General features: G+C 33.8%; 2 protein-coding genes, 1 long non-coding RNA gene and 1 pseudogene across 5 annotated transcripts; 1 reads left to right on the forward strand and 3 right to left on the reverse strand.

Annotated features, from left to right (window-relative positions):
- Positions 1-278: 278 nt before the first annotated feature.
- Positions 279-2,528, reverse strand: LOC114380054 (polycystic kidney disease protein 1-like 3). Its single transcript, XM_028338965.1, has 4 exons — positions 2,444-2,528; positions 1,689-1,973; positions 610-1,590; positions 279-495 (listed from the first exon to the last, which is right to left on the reverse strand). The coding sequence occupies exons 1-4, from the start codon at positions 2,526-2,528 to the stop codon at positions 443-445; spliced, it is 1,404 nt and encodes a 467-aa protein (XP_028194766.1). The 3' UTR covers positions 279-442.
- A 3,993-nt stretch (positions 2,529-6,521) lies between these two features.
- LOC114380288 lies at positions 6,522-8,498 on the forward strand (annotated as a pseudogene).
- An 823-nt stretch (positions 8,499-9,321) lies between these two features.
- On the reverse strand, positions 9,322-12,194 carry LOC114380550 (transcription factor PCL1-like). 3 transcript variants are annotated; one of them, XR_003659763.1, is made up of 3 exons: positions 10,912-12,194; positions 9,787-9,964; positions 9,322-9,615 (listed from the first exon to the last, which is right to left on the reverse strand). XR_003659763.1 is itself a non-coding variant. In XM_028339660.1 (2 exons), exon 1 carries the CDS (start codon positions 11,839-11,841, stop codon positions 10,921-10,923), a length of 921 nt encoding a protein of 306 aa, XP_028195461.1. In that variant the 5' UTR covers positions 11,842-12,194; the 3' UTR covers positions 9,432-9,964; positions 10,912-10,920. The 3 variants fall into 3 exon arrangements, 1 of the variants encoding a protein (XP_028195461.1); XR_003659762.1 differs by having other exon boundaries at positions 9,701-9,964; XM_028339660.1 differs by having other exon boundaries at positions 9,432-9,964.
- A 1,949-nt stretch (positions 12,195-14,143) lies between these two features.
- Positions 14,144-17,156, reverse strand: LOC114379391. The gene is made up of 2 exons (XR_003659479.1): positions 16,516-17,156; positions 14,144-14,660 (listed from the first exon to the last, which is right to left on the reverse strand). It is a non-coding gene; the product is annotated as an uncharacterized LOC114379391 (long non-coding RNA).
- Positions 17,157-18,782: the final 1,626 nt, after the last annotated feature.

Consider the following 18,782-nt stretch of genomic DNA (forward strand, 5'->3'; position numbering starts at 1 on the left):
GAGTTTTAATCCATTGTATTTGAATATAAGTTTGCCCGTGTGATTATATAAGGATACCTAGCAAATTAAATCCAAACGTAGATTAGAAAGTAGCCCCTTCATGTTGCTTGAGTCGTCACTAAATTCACAAGCTAAAACAACAAATCGAGTATGGCAATTTGATCTAAGCATATTCAACTTTTAACTATACAAAATCCTAGGCAACTGCTTACAATGGTGAGTATGAAAAAAGAGAATACGTGTCTTATTCATGCTCATAGCTTAAGAATATTCCATGGCAACAAAAAAAAACTCAATGTGTATAATATGTAATGTAATACAAATATACAACACAATTTTAATTTTACAAACATACGGAAATTATCTTTCCAGTCTAATTGTCGGGTACAGTACATTCATAAAAAGGTTTAACACAAACGTAGGAAACACGTTATGGAAGCTTTCAATTTGTCTGAAGAATTCGGCCATGGTTTTCTTCCTCACCCACTGCAAAGTCTGCATTTTTAGACAGATGAGATCAATACAAATGCTATCAGATAGACATATAATATTACGACATTGCATGAAGAGGAGATAATAATTAATGAACTGTTATTGGTACATTGCTACCTTGTTGAGCGTTGAAAAATTCTGGGATTTGAGATGAAGAACGAGAACCGCTGGTAGATGCTGGCATTTCAGATGAAGGACGAGAAGCACTGGTAGATGCTGACATTTGAGATGAAATGCGGGAAGCGTTGGTAGATACCGGGCTTTGACGCGATATGCGAGTAGGAGTAGTAGTACTGGTAGCAGTAGCGGTAGTAGTCATGTCTGCATATTTTGTTGGTTCCTCAGTTCGGAGCAAAGAAGTTACAACTTCTTTCACTTTCTCCATCACGCCTGCATCACCGGGAGTTCTCCTAGGACTCATTGCTTCAGATATCACCTGAGACAGCGCCTTCTCATCTTCCCCTGGCTCCAATTTGTTCAGCAAATACTCTTTCATTGACACACCCTTGTCCCATATTTTCGCGGTGGGACTTGTGTTCTTCCCACTAAATGCTGGAGCAGACGAAGGAGCTGGTGTCACTGAAGCCGGTGTAGTTTCCAGAGTGCTTGAAGCAACAACGGAGGGTAACTTTGCAGGGGGAGTGCATGGAGCAGCATAGGACAAAGAAGTGTTGCGAGCTGTCTTAACCGTTAATGGTGAAGGGTGATCATGATGCTCTGTGGGTTTGGACACAGTACGGTCTTGAATTTTGGAGGTTATATGAGCTGCATCTGGTTTTTGAACATGAACTGGTGTGGGTTTCTTTGCTACGGTTTCAGTCATTGTCTTGTTTGGACCAAAAAGAGCATTAGTATTTGTATGAGTATTAAAAGTAGTGGCAGTGGTAGCATTTGGAGAAGAGATTGTTGTTGCAGGTTGTGTTGCTGTTTTCTTAGATATGGAGCGGCTTAGTGTCTTTTCTTGATGATCTAGTTCCACCACGTGTTTGTCACTGCTTGATAACACATGCTTCTCCGGGAATACTGGATTTCCTCTTGGACTTGAATGCTGCCTTGCATTTGCTTCGTATCCTTGAGGTGACTTCTCCGATTTGTACACTGAAATTTTTGAGACAAACAATTGTTAAGCATGAGAAACAAAAGGCAAATGTTTGAGATAATTAATGAATGAGGTGTTGTGTGATGATGTTTATTACTAGGAGCTCCGAGGTATTCAGCATCTTCTTCTACTCCATCACCGGATGAGGGACTAGTGGGGCTCCCGTCCTCGTGTCTCCTCTTGCTGAGGCTGTGTCGAAGTTTCTTGGCCTTCTCCTTCACCTTGGTGAGAACTGATTTCTTCTGATTCTGGCCATGGTCTTCTTCTGAGTCATGGTGCCTCAACCTTTGGAAGAAAGGGGAAGATGGAGAAAAAGAGTTGGAGGAGGAGGAGGAGGAGGAGGAGAAGGTTGGTGACCGCTTAGACTTGGAGGATTCTTCAGCTGAACTTACCAAAAATCAGAATATGATTTTTCTATGGCTTTGATATTCAAATCAAAACCATAATAAAGAAAATACTTCATTTTAAAAGGATTATTATATTATTAGTTAATAAGAAATTATAAAAATTAATAAATTTATCATATATATCAAGAAGAGAAAGGATGGAGGTGAAATGGAAATAACTAATGTGAGATGCTGTAACTGATTAACTGAATATAGTAAAGTATTAGTTTTCAGAATTAATTGAGGGACTGATATGTTAAGATATAGAGACTAAATCAAGGATCACCCTTATTAATAGCTATAGATAACATTCTGATATTGAATGACAATGTAACATGAATTCTAATTTAGTTTTAAAGGAAATAATGTCAACACGTACATGGTTGATTGTGCGTTTTTCTTAGTAACTAATATCATAACTTTAATTAGGCTTTGCCAATTAAGAAGCATGATAGCAAAGGATTACCTCGGAGGAGTTGTTCCATGGTTTGGATGGTAGGGGGAGTTGTTGGAGTTTCAACATGTCTCTGAGGGCGTTTGAGTTGAATCATTTTTTCTTTGTTCGTAATTTGTCTCAACATTGGAATAATTCTGCTTTTTATATTTGTTCTTTCCGTGGACAATTAGAGGCAGAAATTTAACACAAAATGAACCGTGCTCATGCGATTGATCATTCCGGGATTCTTGCATTACGCAATGATCAATGGCCCCAATCCACACCTTAGAGTTCCCCCTATGGACTCCTCTTCTACACGTGTACACTAAAAAATTTTCTTGCTATTAAACATCACAATTCACCAATAAGCACATCCCCAAAATAGTAATTTGACGAGGCCAGGACGAGAAAAACTGTTAACCTCTTCCACTTTGAGGTGGATACATCAAGAAACTCAACAGTGCATATCATATCAGTCAAATATTTCAAATTCTTTTAAGGAAAAAACAAACCAACTCCTAACATATATCAATAAGAATTGTATATGTAAATAAATAAAGATTGATGTGGATTTTTTTCATGGGCAGTCAACAACACAAATAAAATAACATCAAATTTACTGGCATATCCTTTTACTTCTATGTCATGTTTGTTCTATGTCATGTTTGTTTTTCTCTGACAACGTTAATCAAACACAACTTTTTATCATTTGTTCTATGTCATGTTTGTTTTTCTCTTTACTTCTTCACTCACCTTTTTTTTTATAAATTTTTTTATAGTCTACAAGAATTTATTTGAACATGATATTGCAAGCATTTAAGACGTTGAGTAAGATATTGTACTATTTTATTATATATTATCTCTCTCGTGTGCTTTGATTACATTCAAATTTTAAAAAGCCACAAAATATTATTTATAAATCAAATCAAGTGGTACATTATGCATACGTCGTACATATTCTGAAGGAACCCACCAATTTAAAATATTAAATTTGATATATTCACGTTAATGCATAATTAGAGAATTAAACTTTATTCCAAGAATTTTATCACGATTAATTTTACCTGATGTTTAATAAATTATTAACATTTTATGGTTGAATTTGAGACAAAACAATTAATTATTATGACATATGTTAACCGAAAGTGTCTGTTACTTTGCAATCAAACAATGTAAAGTACCCAAAACCCCAAACTTTTAATTGATTGATATTCTAAATGTTTAAATTAGAGCTAGGGAGCGAGAAGAGATATGTCATAATATTATTATACAAACATATTTTAATTTTTAAGAGATGAAGATAGTAAAAAAAGTTGATGTGGTAACATTTGATACAATATTTTAACAATAAAATGGATTTGTTCTTAAATAAATCATTATTAAAATGTTATTTTGAGGTTTGTCCCTTTGTTTTGAAGATTGAGTTTTATAAAAGCACTCAAGACATACAATATTATTTTCAAGGTTAATTTTTTTTTCTTTTCATTTATATCAAAAGATAATTTAGAATAAAAAAAAAAGAGAAAGAGTTTAATTATAAGTATGAATTACTCTTCATGCTTACTCTTTGGCACCAAGGTAATAAAAGATGCTATCATGAAAAATAGAAAAAGAAGAAAACTTAAAATACATTTTTTTTCCAATTAAAGAGTTTTGTAGAGTTTTTCAAAGGCACAAAAAATATACAAATTTACACTAAGACCTTATCTAGAGCAATACACATTTTTTTGCGAGAGCCCACCTATTTAATTGGAAGCACTATATATCTTGCTTATCCAAGAAGAAAAAAGAAAGAAAAAGAAAAGAAAAAATTGGATAAAAATTTTATTCACGACAACAAACTTTTTAGTTCACACTTGGGATGAGTGTTCCACCATAATTGAAACAAACTCGTAATAAAAAAATCACTGCATGACCATTTAATCAATAATATTGGATCTGTAAAAAAAAATCAAGAAGATTGAATGAATTTATATCCATGGAAACAATGCTAGTAATGTGAAGCTGGACAATCCGTGGATAATGTTTGTCCCATGTCTACATTTGTCAAAATTACATGACTTAATAGATATTACATGCATGCAATTCTTATAAATAAGAAAATCAAATTCCATCGAAATGACTTTTAAGCAAGGACGGGTCTAGAAGTTTATTAAAGGGAGGTGTTTTTTTTTCCCTTCCTTTTTAATTTTTTAAATGTTTAACTTTTAATAAACAATATATTTTTTAACAATATTTACTATTTTTACACATAAAATTAAAATTAATTTTAATTTTAAATAATAATAATTTTAACTGTTATCTAATAATAACAAATACATAATTAATTTTATATAATTTAATTAGTTATCACCTTAATCACCAATAACTATATATATATAAAAGGAATAAAATGTTTTGGTGTCCTTATTTATCTTCCTATTTTACCCTTATAACAATCTTTTTCTATCCCTATAACTTCTCTCTTCCACCAATCCACATCCCATTATCCTAAAAACTATCCATTATTATTATTTTTATTTTTAAAAAATTACAGAGGCAAAGATTGCCTCTTTTTTTTTTTTTAGTTGTCACAATTACAACAAACAAAATTATTTTTCACAATTTTACACTATCTAACCTTAACCATCATTATTTTATATCATATAAAATTAATTTTACATATTTTTAAATTAACCAACTTAAAAATACATATGCATATACATAAGAAATATCAAGGGAGAAGGATTAGGGCCCATGGCTACCTCCCTCAGGATTAGGGGTGGAAATGAGCCAAGCTTTACTAGGCTTGAGCTCGGCTTGAGTTGAATACGTAAGGCGTAAGGCTTGAGCTTGACTCATTACCTGTCATAGACTTTTTTTTTTAAGGTTCGACTCGGCTTACATAAAAACCTGGCTTGACCACGAGCCTATTTAAAAGCTTGTTTAAAGATATCTTTGATTAATTAATTATTTTAAGACCTAGTGAAATACTAACTAAAAAAAGAAACTTATAAAATTTTGTATAAGTAATGTACAAATCCAAAAATAATTGATAAACAAAATCATATTGAATTCAAGTCGTTAAAGCATAAAGTATATCAAAAGAAAATAAAAAGAGCATAATATTAAAAAAACGTATGGATTAGGTCCTCAGCCCCACAGTTTAAAAATCTATTTTAAGTCCAAGCCCATAAACGAAATAAAATACAATTTGTACAAAATAAGATAAGATTGGATAAAATAAAATCTGGACGAAATAAAATCTAGATGGAATAAAATTTGGATAAGATAAGATTTGATAAAAAAAAAATTATTATTATTGTTAGTTAAACAGGTCGACTTGTCAAGCTTAACGAACTTTTTTTATAGCTTGGGCTTGACCTTTTTATCGAAAAAGACTTTTTAAAAAGCTTGAACTTGGTCTTCATAGTAAACAAGCCGAGCCATAGATAGGCCAAACCAAAGGCCCTTAACAAACTGCTCGGCTCATTTTCACCCTTACTCAGGATCCTATTGCTTTTAAGTGGCTCATACTTCATAGATAAGAATGAAAAAGTAATAACTTCTTTTTTTATTGTGCATAAAATTTTTATGTTGACTATGATTTTTTTACTAAAGAAAAAGGATCATAACTTTAAGGAAATTTTCATTTTTATTACTCAAGTCCTGCAAATGTCGAAAAGACATAACCTTAAATTATTTGTAGGATGAAAATGTACATGATGTTTGCTTAATGGTAAAAACTAAATAATAAAGAATGAGTTCGTCAGAAATAAAATTTAAAGAAATCTTGAAGAAATTAAATCATAAATTTTGTTGATCCATGATGGGATCTATCAGTCTAGGAAAAACTCTCAGCACAAATATTCGTGCCCATCAAATCGAACTCTAATTGAATGTGGTGAGAGAGAGAAAAAAACCCATTAATGAAGAATTTGAAAGGAAGAGTGAGGGAAAAGCGAAAAATAAAAAGCAAAAAAACACTTAAAGAATTTAACAACATATTATCACACAAAGAGTAATTTAAGAATGTATAATTTTGTAAATTTAAAGTATGAAACTCAAACCAAATTAAGTAACAAAAAAAATCATTTAAAAACATAAGAGATTAAAATAAAACCATTTAAATTCCCACGCGCGGAAACTTTTCGACAAAATTCCCACCACAAATGTTCGCCGCTGGATCGATCTCATTGGCTCCTGCGCTCGCTGCGGCTTCTACGATCACGCTCTCGCCGTGTTCTCTGAGATGCAATCCGTTCAAGGGCTTACGCCCAACTACGTATTCGTCATCCCCAGCTTCCTCAAAACTCGCGGCCACGTCGGGGATCGAATCACCGGAGAGAAAATACACGGCTTCATTTTGAAGTGTTCGTTCGAATTTGATTCGTTTGTGTCCAGTTCTTTGATTGTTATGTACTCCAAGTGTGAGAAAGTTGAGGATGCGCGCAAGGTGTTTGATGGGATGACTGTGAAAGACACTGTAACTCTAAATGCTGTTGTTGCTAGGTATGTTCAATAGGGTGCTGCAAATGAGGCACTGGGTTTGGTGGAAACTATGAAGTTGATGGGTTTGAAGCCAAATGTGGTAACTTGGAACTCTTTGATATCTGGGTTTTTGCAGAAGGGTGACCAAGGAATGGTGTTTGAGATTTTTAGGTTGATGATTGCAGATGGAGTGGAGCCTGATGTTGTATCATGAACTTCTGTTATGTCTGGTTTTGCGCAGAAATTTCGTAATAAGGAAGCATTTGATACGTTTAAGCAAATGTTGAGTCATGGGTGCTGCCCAACTTCGGCTACTATAAGCACCCTTTTGCCTGCTTGTGCTACTGCAGCAAGAGTTAGGGTTCGTAGATAGATTCATGGCTATGCTTTGGTGACCGGGGTTGAGGGAGATATATATGGAAGGAGTGCTCTGGTTGACTTGTATGCAAAATGTGGGTTTATTTCTGAAGCGAGGAATTTGTTTAGTAGGATGCCAGAGAAGAACACCGTACGTTACGTGGAACTCTATCATTTTTGGTTTTGTGAATCACGGGTATTGCGAGGAAGCTATTGAACTCTTCAATCAGATGGAAAAGGAAAGGGCAGCCAAGCTGGATCATTTAACTTTCACAGCAGCACTCACTGCATGCAGTCATGTTGGAGATATTGAACTTGGGCAGAAGCTATTCAAGATTATGCAAGAAAAATACAGTATTGAACCACCGCTAGAGCATTAGGCATGCATGGTAGATCTTCTTGGTCGAGCAGGGAAACTCGACGAAGCTTATTGCATGATCAAGACAATGCCTATATTGAACCTGATTTATTTGTGTGGGGTGCATAACTGGCTGCTTGTAGAAATCATGGGCATGTGGAGCTTGCGGAAGTGGCTGCTATGCATCTAATGGAATTAGTGCCCGAGAGTGTTGCAAACCGTCTTCTGCTCTCCAGCCTATATTCTGATGCTGGGAAACGGGGAAAGTTTGAGAGGGTCAAGAAAAGGATAAAGAAGGGAAAACTCAGAAAACATCAAGGTTTGAGTTGGATAGAAAATTTATAACATTATACGTTGGTAGAGGCCATAGGTTTTGCTTCTTCATGAAGAGAATGACACACCTACAGGATAATTTTGGATGTATCGTTTTGTGCTCCTCATGAGGCAACAGATCCATAAGATGCACCATTGGACATCAACAATATCTTATCGATATATGTCTGCATCCTTTTTAGATATTCAATAGAGTAGAAGGGGATGAGATGAGAAGGAAGATAAAGGAGAGGAATAGTACCATTCCATTGTCTAGATTAATATATTTTATAATGGAATAGATAGCTCCATACATAGCTTTCGAATTGGAGGTAAAGAAAAAGGTGTTGGATGAAATGGAAGCGTCATTCCACTCCATTCCATCCCTTAGGCAATATTTTGGTTGAAAAAAAAAAGAATTAAAATAAATGAAATGAAATGAAATTGGACGATACTTTGGATTGTTTAAAATATGATGTGATGGAAAAGAATTCCATTTCATTTAGTTTTTCTTTTTCTCCAGTTTGGGTAGTATGAATGGAGGTAGTCATTTTTTCTATTATATTGTAAAAATCCAAATATGACAATGGCAACTTTATTCTATTTCATTTAATTTTATCTCATCTCATTTCATTCCCCTCCTCATTAGGAACAAAATGTTAATTATATAGAATACTTGCGAAACTCTAATAATGTGAAATTTACTGTTTATTTAATAACTCTACCCTATTTAGGTAATTTTGTATATTTAAATACTTAAAAAAGTGATTAAAAAATATTTTACCCCCACTTCTTTTCAAACAAACCCCGCAACACATGGCACAAGTTCTTCAATTGCATATCACAAACTTGCAAAGGAGTGAAGCAGGACGGGAGCAAGTTTTGTTCTTGAAAACATATAACGAATAATTTGCTTCATTCTTCACCAAGTTTTGTTTTCAGGCGAAAACGACTTGTGATCCATTTTTTATATTTAAAGCATTGCTAGGAGAACCTAAAACTTTATATTTTCTCCAAGAAACCTAATCCACTAGAGGCATTTGCGCCTTTGTGAATGACTCCAAGACCGCCATTATTCTTTTTTATTTATTTAAAGGGGGATGTTGGCATAGGGTGCCATTTCTTTTAATCCATTCATGTTTCCTTTAATTGACCTCCAACTAGATCCCCTTGTGATTTGAATCTTTTAGCTACTTTTTAACATTTCCTTAAGAAATTCAATTCGCAAAGCAAATTAGAGAATTTACAAACTTAAATAAGCCTTATCCACTTCTTAAGATGAACGGGTTCAATAGTATAATGATAAGTTGCCCAAGAAGTAAAAAACTTTAGAATATCGATCTTCCCCAAACTCCTATTTATTTCGCTCAAAATAGATTTTTGCCTTTCTCGATCGTAAGAGGGCAGACTCTTTAAATCGATTAAACCATAGGATGGTTGACGTTTGTTCATTACCACCAAAAAGTCAGCAAGTCAAGTTGAAATTCTACAGGTAAAAGGAGACGCGTGAATCGCGTTATGGGTTAAACTCCCAGTGTAACATTTCTTTAACATGATAACCTACAGCACCCAATTCAAAAAAATTGAACATCTCTTTCAAAGGAAATAATGATCAAGAGGTATAAGATAAAGAAAAATATTTAATGCCAGAGCAACCAATAAATGTTTCCTGTCTGTTGTTCGGTCTTTCTTTTATTCAATGGTTCTGAAAAAGAGAGTTAACACATTCAGGATTACACAATATAATAGAATCTATAATTTATGAATCAGAGAACTAGTTAAGAATTAACTTTAGAATCAGCTGTCTAGGCAGACCAGAAGAAATAAGCCAGAATTCTCGTCATACAATTAGGTGACAGGAATTAGAGATGTGTACCAATATGTTTGTAAATCTCCCACAGGGTTACACACTACTGATTCAGATTGTAATCTAGCTCCATATAGTATTGTTCATATACTTCCTCAATAATCCATTTGTGTGAATTACAAGGTAATCATCAATGTAGCTCCTGCCTTCTCAGAAAGCTACACCACCAATAATCAAGCCTTTGAATCTACAAAAGAAAACACATTACTATCTTTTCACAGCCATAAAAGTAAATTTAGTGGTATTAAAAACACAATCAACCACCAACAATGTCCAAGAATGTCTAAGAATCTAGGCAATCAAATGACAATATGAATTCAAAAGAAGATACAAATATCTAACCTCCTAAAGGAAAAAGAAAGTATCACAGGAAGATCCAATGAAATACATTTTCAACATTAAACAGCAAATATTACTACCCTCAAAAATCACTTCGAACAACATAAAGCTATTTCATCATTCCACTGCATCACAGACAGATGGATAACTTGTGAATCACATAGAAGAGAAATTAATACATGATCCAAGACCACGTGTTCATAGTCTCAGCTAAATTTCTCTTGTGACACACATACATAACCGAACTTTTCAATTTTCGAAAAAAAGAGTTAATAATTGGTTATCTGTCATACGTGCAGATTGTCCGAGCAAACAGTATTTTTAACCATGTAATAATTTCTCTACCAAGCGAACCACTAATCAATCATCAATCATTTGCTATAAAGATGATGTCATAAACAATCAGTACCTCGACAGAGCAAACAAATGTGCTTATTACTCCTCCTAGTTCTAACACAATGAACAAGCCACATAGAAAATGCTATTCAATTCGATCTCCTGCCAAATGCAATTAAAACAAATAACATGTTCTTCAACAGAGCATTCAAACCACTAATTGATTGACCTTGCATAGGATAGTGATTGCTGCTGACCTTAGGTTCATTTATCATTAGCAGCAACATGCTAATTGCTCATCCTACTTCTAACATAATCAAGTAATCAACAAGCCATACAGAAAACAAAGCATTCAATTCTCTCTCAAGTGAACCAATTTAAACATATAGCACCTTCTATAACATTGTATTCAATTCAAATTTCAAACAATTGACTTTCCATATGATGGTGATGGCTGACCTTGGAGGTTCATTTATCATTAGGAGCAAGGTGAGGCCAATCCCTTTGATGCAACATGTTATAAGGATGGTAAGCTGAGGTGGCGGAGGAATTAGGCATGGGGATGCCCATGTGGCCATGGGCATGGGGCATGCCGGACATCATGGGAGGGGGGTATGGCATGGACATCATGGGAGGGGGATATGGCATGGACATCATGGGAACAGGGAGATGACCATGGCCATTGCTATGGGCACTGGGAGGAGCAGAGTCATGCAAACTCTGAGGCACAGCTGTGGAAGCGAATAACTGATCCGAAGAAGAAGGGCCCTCGTTCGAAAGGCCCTGCATCCGTTTCAGGTAGAGACGATACTTCTGGAGATGGCTCGCGACATTCTCGCGGGTCAACCCTTCCACGTTCATCAATTGCATAATCGTCTTCGGCACCGCGTTCTTGATCCCGAGGTGCGCCACCACGTCCACGAATCTCTTGTGAAGCTGCGGGGTCCACACCAGCCGCGGCCGCTTCACCGCCGTTCGCTCCGCCGAGGTCTCCGTCCTCACCGCCGAGTCCGCCTCCTCCGCCACGCCGCAGTCGATCTTCCGCTGCTTCCGGGAATCTGACCCCGAGCCGTCGCGATCGGCGTCGTCGTACTCCTCCTCGTCGCCGACGTCTCCGTCGCCGTCGTAGTGGTGGTTGTTGTTGTTGTTGGAGGAGAAGGCCTGGTGCACGCTACCGCCGCCGCGGATTGTGGAGAGCGTGTTGCGCGAGGCGCGGTTGACCTCGAGGAGGGTGCGGTGGGGCTCCGGCGAGATGCTGAAGGCCGAAGCGAGCTCCGGCGGGATCAGCGGCTGGGAGAGAGGCGTGAGATCGTTGGCGGTTGGGAGACCCATCTCCCACTCCATCACGCGCTCTTCGTCGTACTCGCTCGTCTTCACCTCTTCCCCCATTCAGTTAGTTGTAACCGTAAAAAAAAATAAAAAAATATATAACCGTCTCTCACACACTCTTCTATGTCCCTAACCCAAACAGAGACAGGGATATATATGTGAAACTGAAACTGAAACGGTTATGGTATTGAATTTGGATCCGAAGAGAAACAAATAAATAAATTAAGGAGCGTGGAATTGGATTTGGATAGATAGAAAGAAGAGAAGGAAAAGAAAACACAAATTGAATTTCTTGTGTTGTGAAGATATTTCGGGAGATTCAGCGGTGGGTGTGTGGTTGCGACAAGAAAAGTGAGTAAAGAAAGATGAATGAAATAATGCTGCTAATTCTTTTTTCTTTCTAAATTAGGGGAAATTGTGAAAAGGAGAGAAAAAGTGCAATATCTTATTCCAGATGGGTGTTGGGGTGGTGCCTACGTGGCCGACTTAGCCAGATATTTTTTTATCCTCTAAATATCTCTATCTTTCTTCTTTTCTTTATTATTTGTACTTTCGGGATTTAATGTTTTTTTACCACCTCGCTCGCTCGCTTAATATGAAACGAAACACACGTGCCTCCGCCTTGCCCAAGTGCCACTGGGACCAATGATTCATATACTTAATTGTTTTATGGTTTAATTATCAATTCACACCCTAAATTATTTTAAATAGTTTAATTTTTTTCTCTTAATTATTTTTAAAAGATTTAAGTTGATTTTTAATTTTTTTTTATTTAAAATCATTTTATTTCTCAAATTTTTAAGAATTTTAAGATCAATTTGAATCTTTTAAAAATTTAAGATTAAATTGAATTATTTAAAATAATCTAGGAATTCAATTGATGATTAATTTTTTTTATATATATATTAAACTTGTAGATTATATGTTATGGGATCTAATTTAATTGGTTTTAATCTTAAGAATTTCTAATATCATCCATTAAAGAAATTGACATGACATAACCTTAAGCGCATGCTAATAAAGAATTTTTAGAAATTCAACTAAAGACAATTTTGTTGATGCTATGCCATCAATACCAAATATGCTAATTTTTATCTTAAACCAACTATACCGGCCAACCATTCGTGCAATTTCAAGTTTATTTTTCAAACTAAAAATGGTAATAATCAATTAATTATAAGTCAGTATACTTTTTTTTAAGAGTGTAACTCATTATACTTGAGTAGCGTACAAACAGGCAATACGTATATGTTAATTCTCATTGAAAAATATTAAAATCATTTTTTTTATTATAGAGTAAAGGAAGCGTTCATTTTTTGTTTAGACATAATTATAAACTTGTAGTTATCCTTAAAAGTTTAAACGACTAATGATATAGATTTATATAGTCATAGTTTTTGAAAATCATTTTACTGGTTAAAACAAGTAATGAATAATAGGTTTTTTTAAAATGAGTCAAGTGATAACAAAGAGAAAAAGTGAAGGTTAGAATTCGGGCTTTGAGGAAAGTGAAGGTTCGAATTTGACATTTGAGAAATGTGAGACTTGGACTCAGCCTTTGAGAAACGTAAACGTTCGAACTCGGCCTTTGAGAAATGTGAGACTCGAACTCGACCTTTGAGAAAAGTGAAGGTTCGAATTCGACCTTTGAAAAAAGTGAAGGTTTGAACTCGGACTTTGAGAAAAGTGAAGGCTCGAACTCGACCTTTGAAAAATATGAGGTTCGAACTTAGCCTTTGAGAGACGTGAAGGCTCGAACTCGACCTTTGAAAAATGTGAAGCTGAGACTCAATTTTTGAGAAATGTGAAGGCTCAAAATCGACCTTTGAGATGTTAAGATTCAACCTTATTTCTCACGTTAGAGTTCAACCTTATTCCTCTATCTTTCTTTTACTTTTGTTTTGTTTAGAATTGAAGACAGATAATAGTATATGGATAAATCAGAAATATAGTATTGCATGAATAATTCAGAAGTGTAAATCAAAAAATATATCACCAATATGTCCTTCCAATATTAGAAAAAAATTGAACAGTTAATTTACCTAATTTCACCATTAGATTAGATATTCACAAATTTAAATATGAAATGAATTCTACAGTAACATGACTATGATGATATAGTATGATATCATGATGTAATTATTACATTGAAATATTAAATATCTCCTTAATACAGCACACATATGAGACATCACATTAATTGTATAAGGGACTTTCCTTAGTCATTTACAATAAGATATTGCTTTTCAATAGATAATGTTTGAAAGTTGAGTACTCTTGTCAACTAGTACTCTTGTCAACTAATTCATAATGTGTCTATGTTCCCTAGTATAACAAAATCAATTCTCGATAAGATAAGAGATTAGGAATACATAAAACCTTGTGGAACTTTATTGTCAAGATAGAAGACCAGATCTTTAGGAAATTCCACAATGGTGTCACTCAATCACATTGTTGTAAGAAAATAGCAGTGTACCTTTTAATCTTGTACCTTTCATGTCACACTCACGGTCGCACCCCAGACAACAAGCATGTTGTGCCAAAGTTAATTGATCACATTAACAAAAATACAAACTGAACAAGCAGTAAAAGACTCAATCACCCTCCTTCAAGCAAGCATCCTTTCGTCCATCAATTGAATGTCATAGGAGAATCAATAAAGAATCATCAATTTGTGTATAAAATGAAAGCCCATTTTCCCTGTGTTGCTTGCGTCTCCAGATATATAGGATATGTTGCTTAAGGCTTTCCTAAGTGTTTGTCATAAACTACAATCGTTGGCACTAACCAGCTGGATAGTGGGAGTCATTCTTTCAGTGCCCGAATGCTGTTGTTGTGTCTGTTTTAATTTATGTAAAGATCATCTAGATCTCTAGTCTCTGTTCATGAGAAAATCAATGTTCTTTTTGTAAGAAGGAAAATTGATCATGTTCAAATAGCAAATCATGCCTATATATGAAGAAAATATAATTGATCTAACGTATGTATAGATATATATTATCATGCCAGATGTTGAACTATATTTCATGGTAAAGACATGAGACCTAAGAGTAAGACTAGGGATCACAACCAATATGCATGTGTGCATTAGAGAATTAGACAATATAGTAAATAAAGTAAGAGAGATAGAACCATGATGGATAAGCATGAACTGATAAAGATTCTTCAATATCAAGACAGTGTGATTAGTTCTGTGAAAGGGGCTTCTATTCTCTGAAAATATTCTCTAAAAAGCTCTTCTTCACTCGGGTACTTTAGTAGATACTCCAGCACTGCTGGGTTAGGTGACATAGAAACTTCAACGAGTCAATGCCACCTCTAACATCATAAGGAAAACAGTTCTTCAATTGAAGTTGACAGGAAAAGTTTCAGGATAGAAATAGAGAGGTGTTTTACAAAATGTTTTCTTTGTCAATATCGTATCAGACAAAAAGCATATAAAGGTCCTCTAGATTTCTAGTATTCATCTTTCTATATCAGTTACATGTATGAATACTTAGTAACACGTCTATATCAATAAATCATGCCTTTGCTCAATAGGGATAAACCATGTCTCTGTTCAGGAGAAAATCACTATCCATTTATGAGAAAATCACTATTCATTTATGCCAGCATATAAAGAAAGCGTAATTGTTCCAAACTTCTAATGTATGTATAGATACATATACATTTATGCCAGATGTTGAACTACATTTCCTAGTCACCCACATGATATTTTTCACATGAAACGCTAAGAGCATTTAATAATGAATTAGAATATTAGATAGCACAGTAAAAAAAGTGAGCGATATATCCATGATGGATAAGCTTAAACTAATGGAAAAGATGGTGTGATTAGTTATGTGAAAGGGGCTTCTAATTTGATTGGGATACGGAGGACATGATTGACACAAGTAGAAAGTGTGGCCTATGGAAATATATGACTTAGAATCATTGCAGGTGTTGTTTTCAAATGAATTATTTGTATCATTATGTATAGCAGATTGGTATTAACTAATTTTCGTCATATTTTTCAAAGTAATATGTGTCTAAGTTGTTCATAAATATTAAGGCAAAATCTCAATATCTATAAGCAATAGTAGTGTGAAACAGATATCAGTTACACTTCTCAGTATACCAAACTTAAAATGTAAAAGCTTCTAATGCGCACTCAAGTATTGTCAATAAGTACAATGGGCGAGAAGCAATATGAAGAGTTAATTATGGAATATGGAATTTTTTTTTCTCTTCTTTAATGACAAGTAGCCTTACACATGAAAGGGTACATGTGCTGTGTAGAAATTCACCTATAATGAGGTACCACCCTTTTTGACCATTACACTAATGTGCACTTCCCAGTCAGAATCTTATAGTTGTTAAGTGCTAAATATTATAAATAGCATCTTCTAAATGTTAAAGACACAGAGCCAACGTTAAAGTCATGAAAATGTTGCTATCATGTTATATTATGTGAAGAAAACATAATAACTATTAAATTTTATGAACGAGGATGAAACTGCGGGTGTGGAGGGGAACTAGGATCATTAGTGTATCTAAATTATAAATAGAGAAGTTGGTCACTTTGACATAATTCTTTCAAGCAAAAGAACTTTTATATTGTTAACTTGCACAGTTATACAAAATTTTCAAAGATGTAGGATGAAAAGGTAAGAGAAATTCTTTATATGCCACATCTTTATCATAAAAAAGATATTGTAGTATGATACTTATATTTATACTCGTGATATAACATACCTCGGCCCTTTGGAGTTTACCTAGAGGTATTGTGAGAAGACGCGAATCAGTTTAAACCTATATCTACGCCACTTCGGTTCCACCCAATACATGCTTCCACCAAACTCGTCATGCCATCGTTCCGCATATTTAACTTCTGCCTTGATAGGGTCATTATGGGTTCCTTTGCATTTTGGTGGTGCAGCGACATCATTCGCTTCAATATATAGGCCGAATTCTTGATAGTGTTGCACAGGATGCTTGCCCATTTTGGTCTCAGGCGTGATTAGCATCTCTACTATGCAAGTCTGAATTAAGGTTCCTGCTTGTAAACTATGAATTTGAACGAAAATATTAAGGTCGAAAATTGATGCCAAGATAAAATTTAATAAAAGAATGTATTGCGAACAACTACTTTGAAGGTAGATAAAATACTCCCCCTTGATTTCTTGCTGATGACACTGTTAAGTTAGTTAATCGATTATGTTGGTTGTGTCGAAGAAAATTTATCTCGATCCCACAGTGAATACCAAATGTTCTTATCAGATTTTGAAGTGTTCAGACCGATCTTTATCAGCAATCTGATCTCTTACTCAATATTCCGGGCCCGCGGTGAGGGTGATACTTGCATAGTAAGTGTTATTAGAATTATAAGATATTTTTACTTGTAGTGTATCTTCTTATTTATAATAGTATACCCCTTATTTATAAGTTATTTATAAGAGTTTGTTGGTTATTGAAATTGAAATAAGAAGTTAGCTAATTGTGAGCAAGTGGGATGAACAGTTATTATCTATTATCTTTTAGCCACTCCAATATGTATTTTCAACCAATCATTTAGATAATATATTAGAATTTTATTAAAAATTAGAATAATTTATATTGTTATATAGTTATGCCACTTGCAAAAGGTTACTATCAACTTAAAAGACATTCTAATAACTAGCAAATAACCTTATTTCTTATTATAGTCAAGAGCCGATAAAAAAAAATCATACAATTTCTTTATATCTTGTATAACATTTTTTATACATTATAGACATATAAATACAAAATATTTAAAATTAGTTAATAGTTTTATTTAATGAAAAATAAATAGAAATAATATTAGTAATTTTGTTCAGCACTTATTTTCAGTTATATATGCCAACTATAAATGTAAAAATAATAGTGTAAATATCATAAATGGATTAAATGCTAAAGATTTTTACTCTTTTGACCGATGTCCACGGCCGAATACTACTCACTGATTCTATGATCATCATTCGTATTAGTCATTAGAGTAGTCATTAGAGGGGGAGGGGGGCCAAGTTTTACAATAGTACATGAAAAAAAATACAATAGTACACTACATAGGAAATTAGGAATGCTAAATATATTTTCAAAATATTTTTAATTTTTTTTTGAAAAAATTTATTATTTTTATTTCGGTGTATTCATGCATAAAATGAAAAAATCATTAAAAAAAAGGTACCTTTGGGAAAGACGTGTTGTCTTGTCCTATTATGTCAACAAGAAAAGATCCTTTTGGAGCTTTTTCTTTTTAGGCGAAAAAAAGAAGAGAATGCGTAAAGTTTCCAAAAGCCGAAAGCAAGTGCTTGAGTTGAGGCAGACAGCTGGAGGGGTGATTCAAGAAACGGTGGTGATTGGTTTTGGTTTTCAGAACACAACAGAACGCATTATTTTCTATGATGAATCAAGGTGACAGAGAATCATAGGACGCCATGGGACTCATAATAATTTTCTATTCGTGAGTTTTTCAATTTTTATAGTGTTATATTATGGCAAAGAAATTTATATATAATTTTATTTTAATAATAAATTTTTTTCAAAGAATTCACACTTTTATATTATTTTTATTTTTACTTAATAATGATATTATTATTTTTTGTTATTAAGAAGTAATTTTTTTTATCATTTCTCATAGAAAATATATATCTTATTTTTAAAAAACTCTCTCTATTACATAAATTTGTTTTAATGAAAAAAAACTATAAAAAATAATTTTTTCACTTAAGAAATCTTTGAAGAAATTCTCATTAAAATGCTCTAAGCACAAAGAAAAGTTAATGACAATGAATGAGTGCTTTGGTTTCAGAAATTACTTGTATGTAATTGGTGCATAATTCGATTGGTTTCTCAAATTTGTTAATGTATAAATAATATAAGATTTAATCAAAAATTATTTTTTAAATTAAGAGCATAACATTAAATAAATAAGTTTTGAATAACAATAAATAAGTTATAAATTTAAGTATTATAAAAGTTGATATCATTAGGGAATTGGT

Source organism: Glycine soja, chromosome 12 (genome assembly GCF_004193775.1).
Source record: "Glycine soja cultivar W05 chromosome 12, ASM419377v2, whole genome shotgun sequence".
In the NCBI taxonomy this organism is placed as follows: Eukaryota; Viridiplantae; Streptophyta; class Magnoliopsida; order Fabales; family Fabaceae; genus Glycine; species Glycine soja.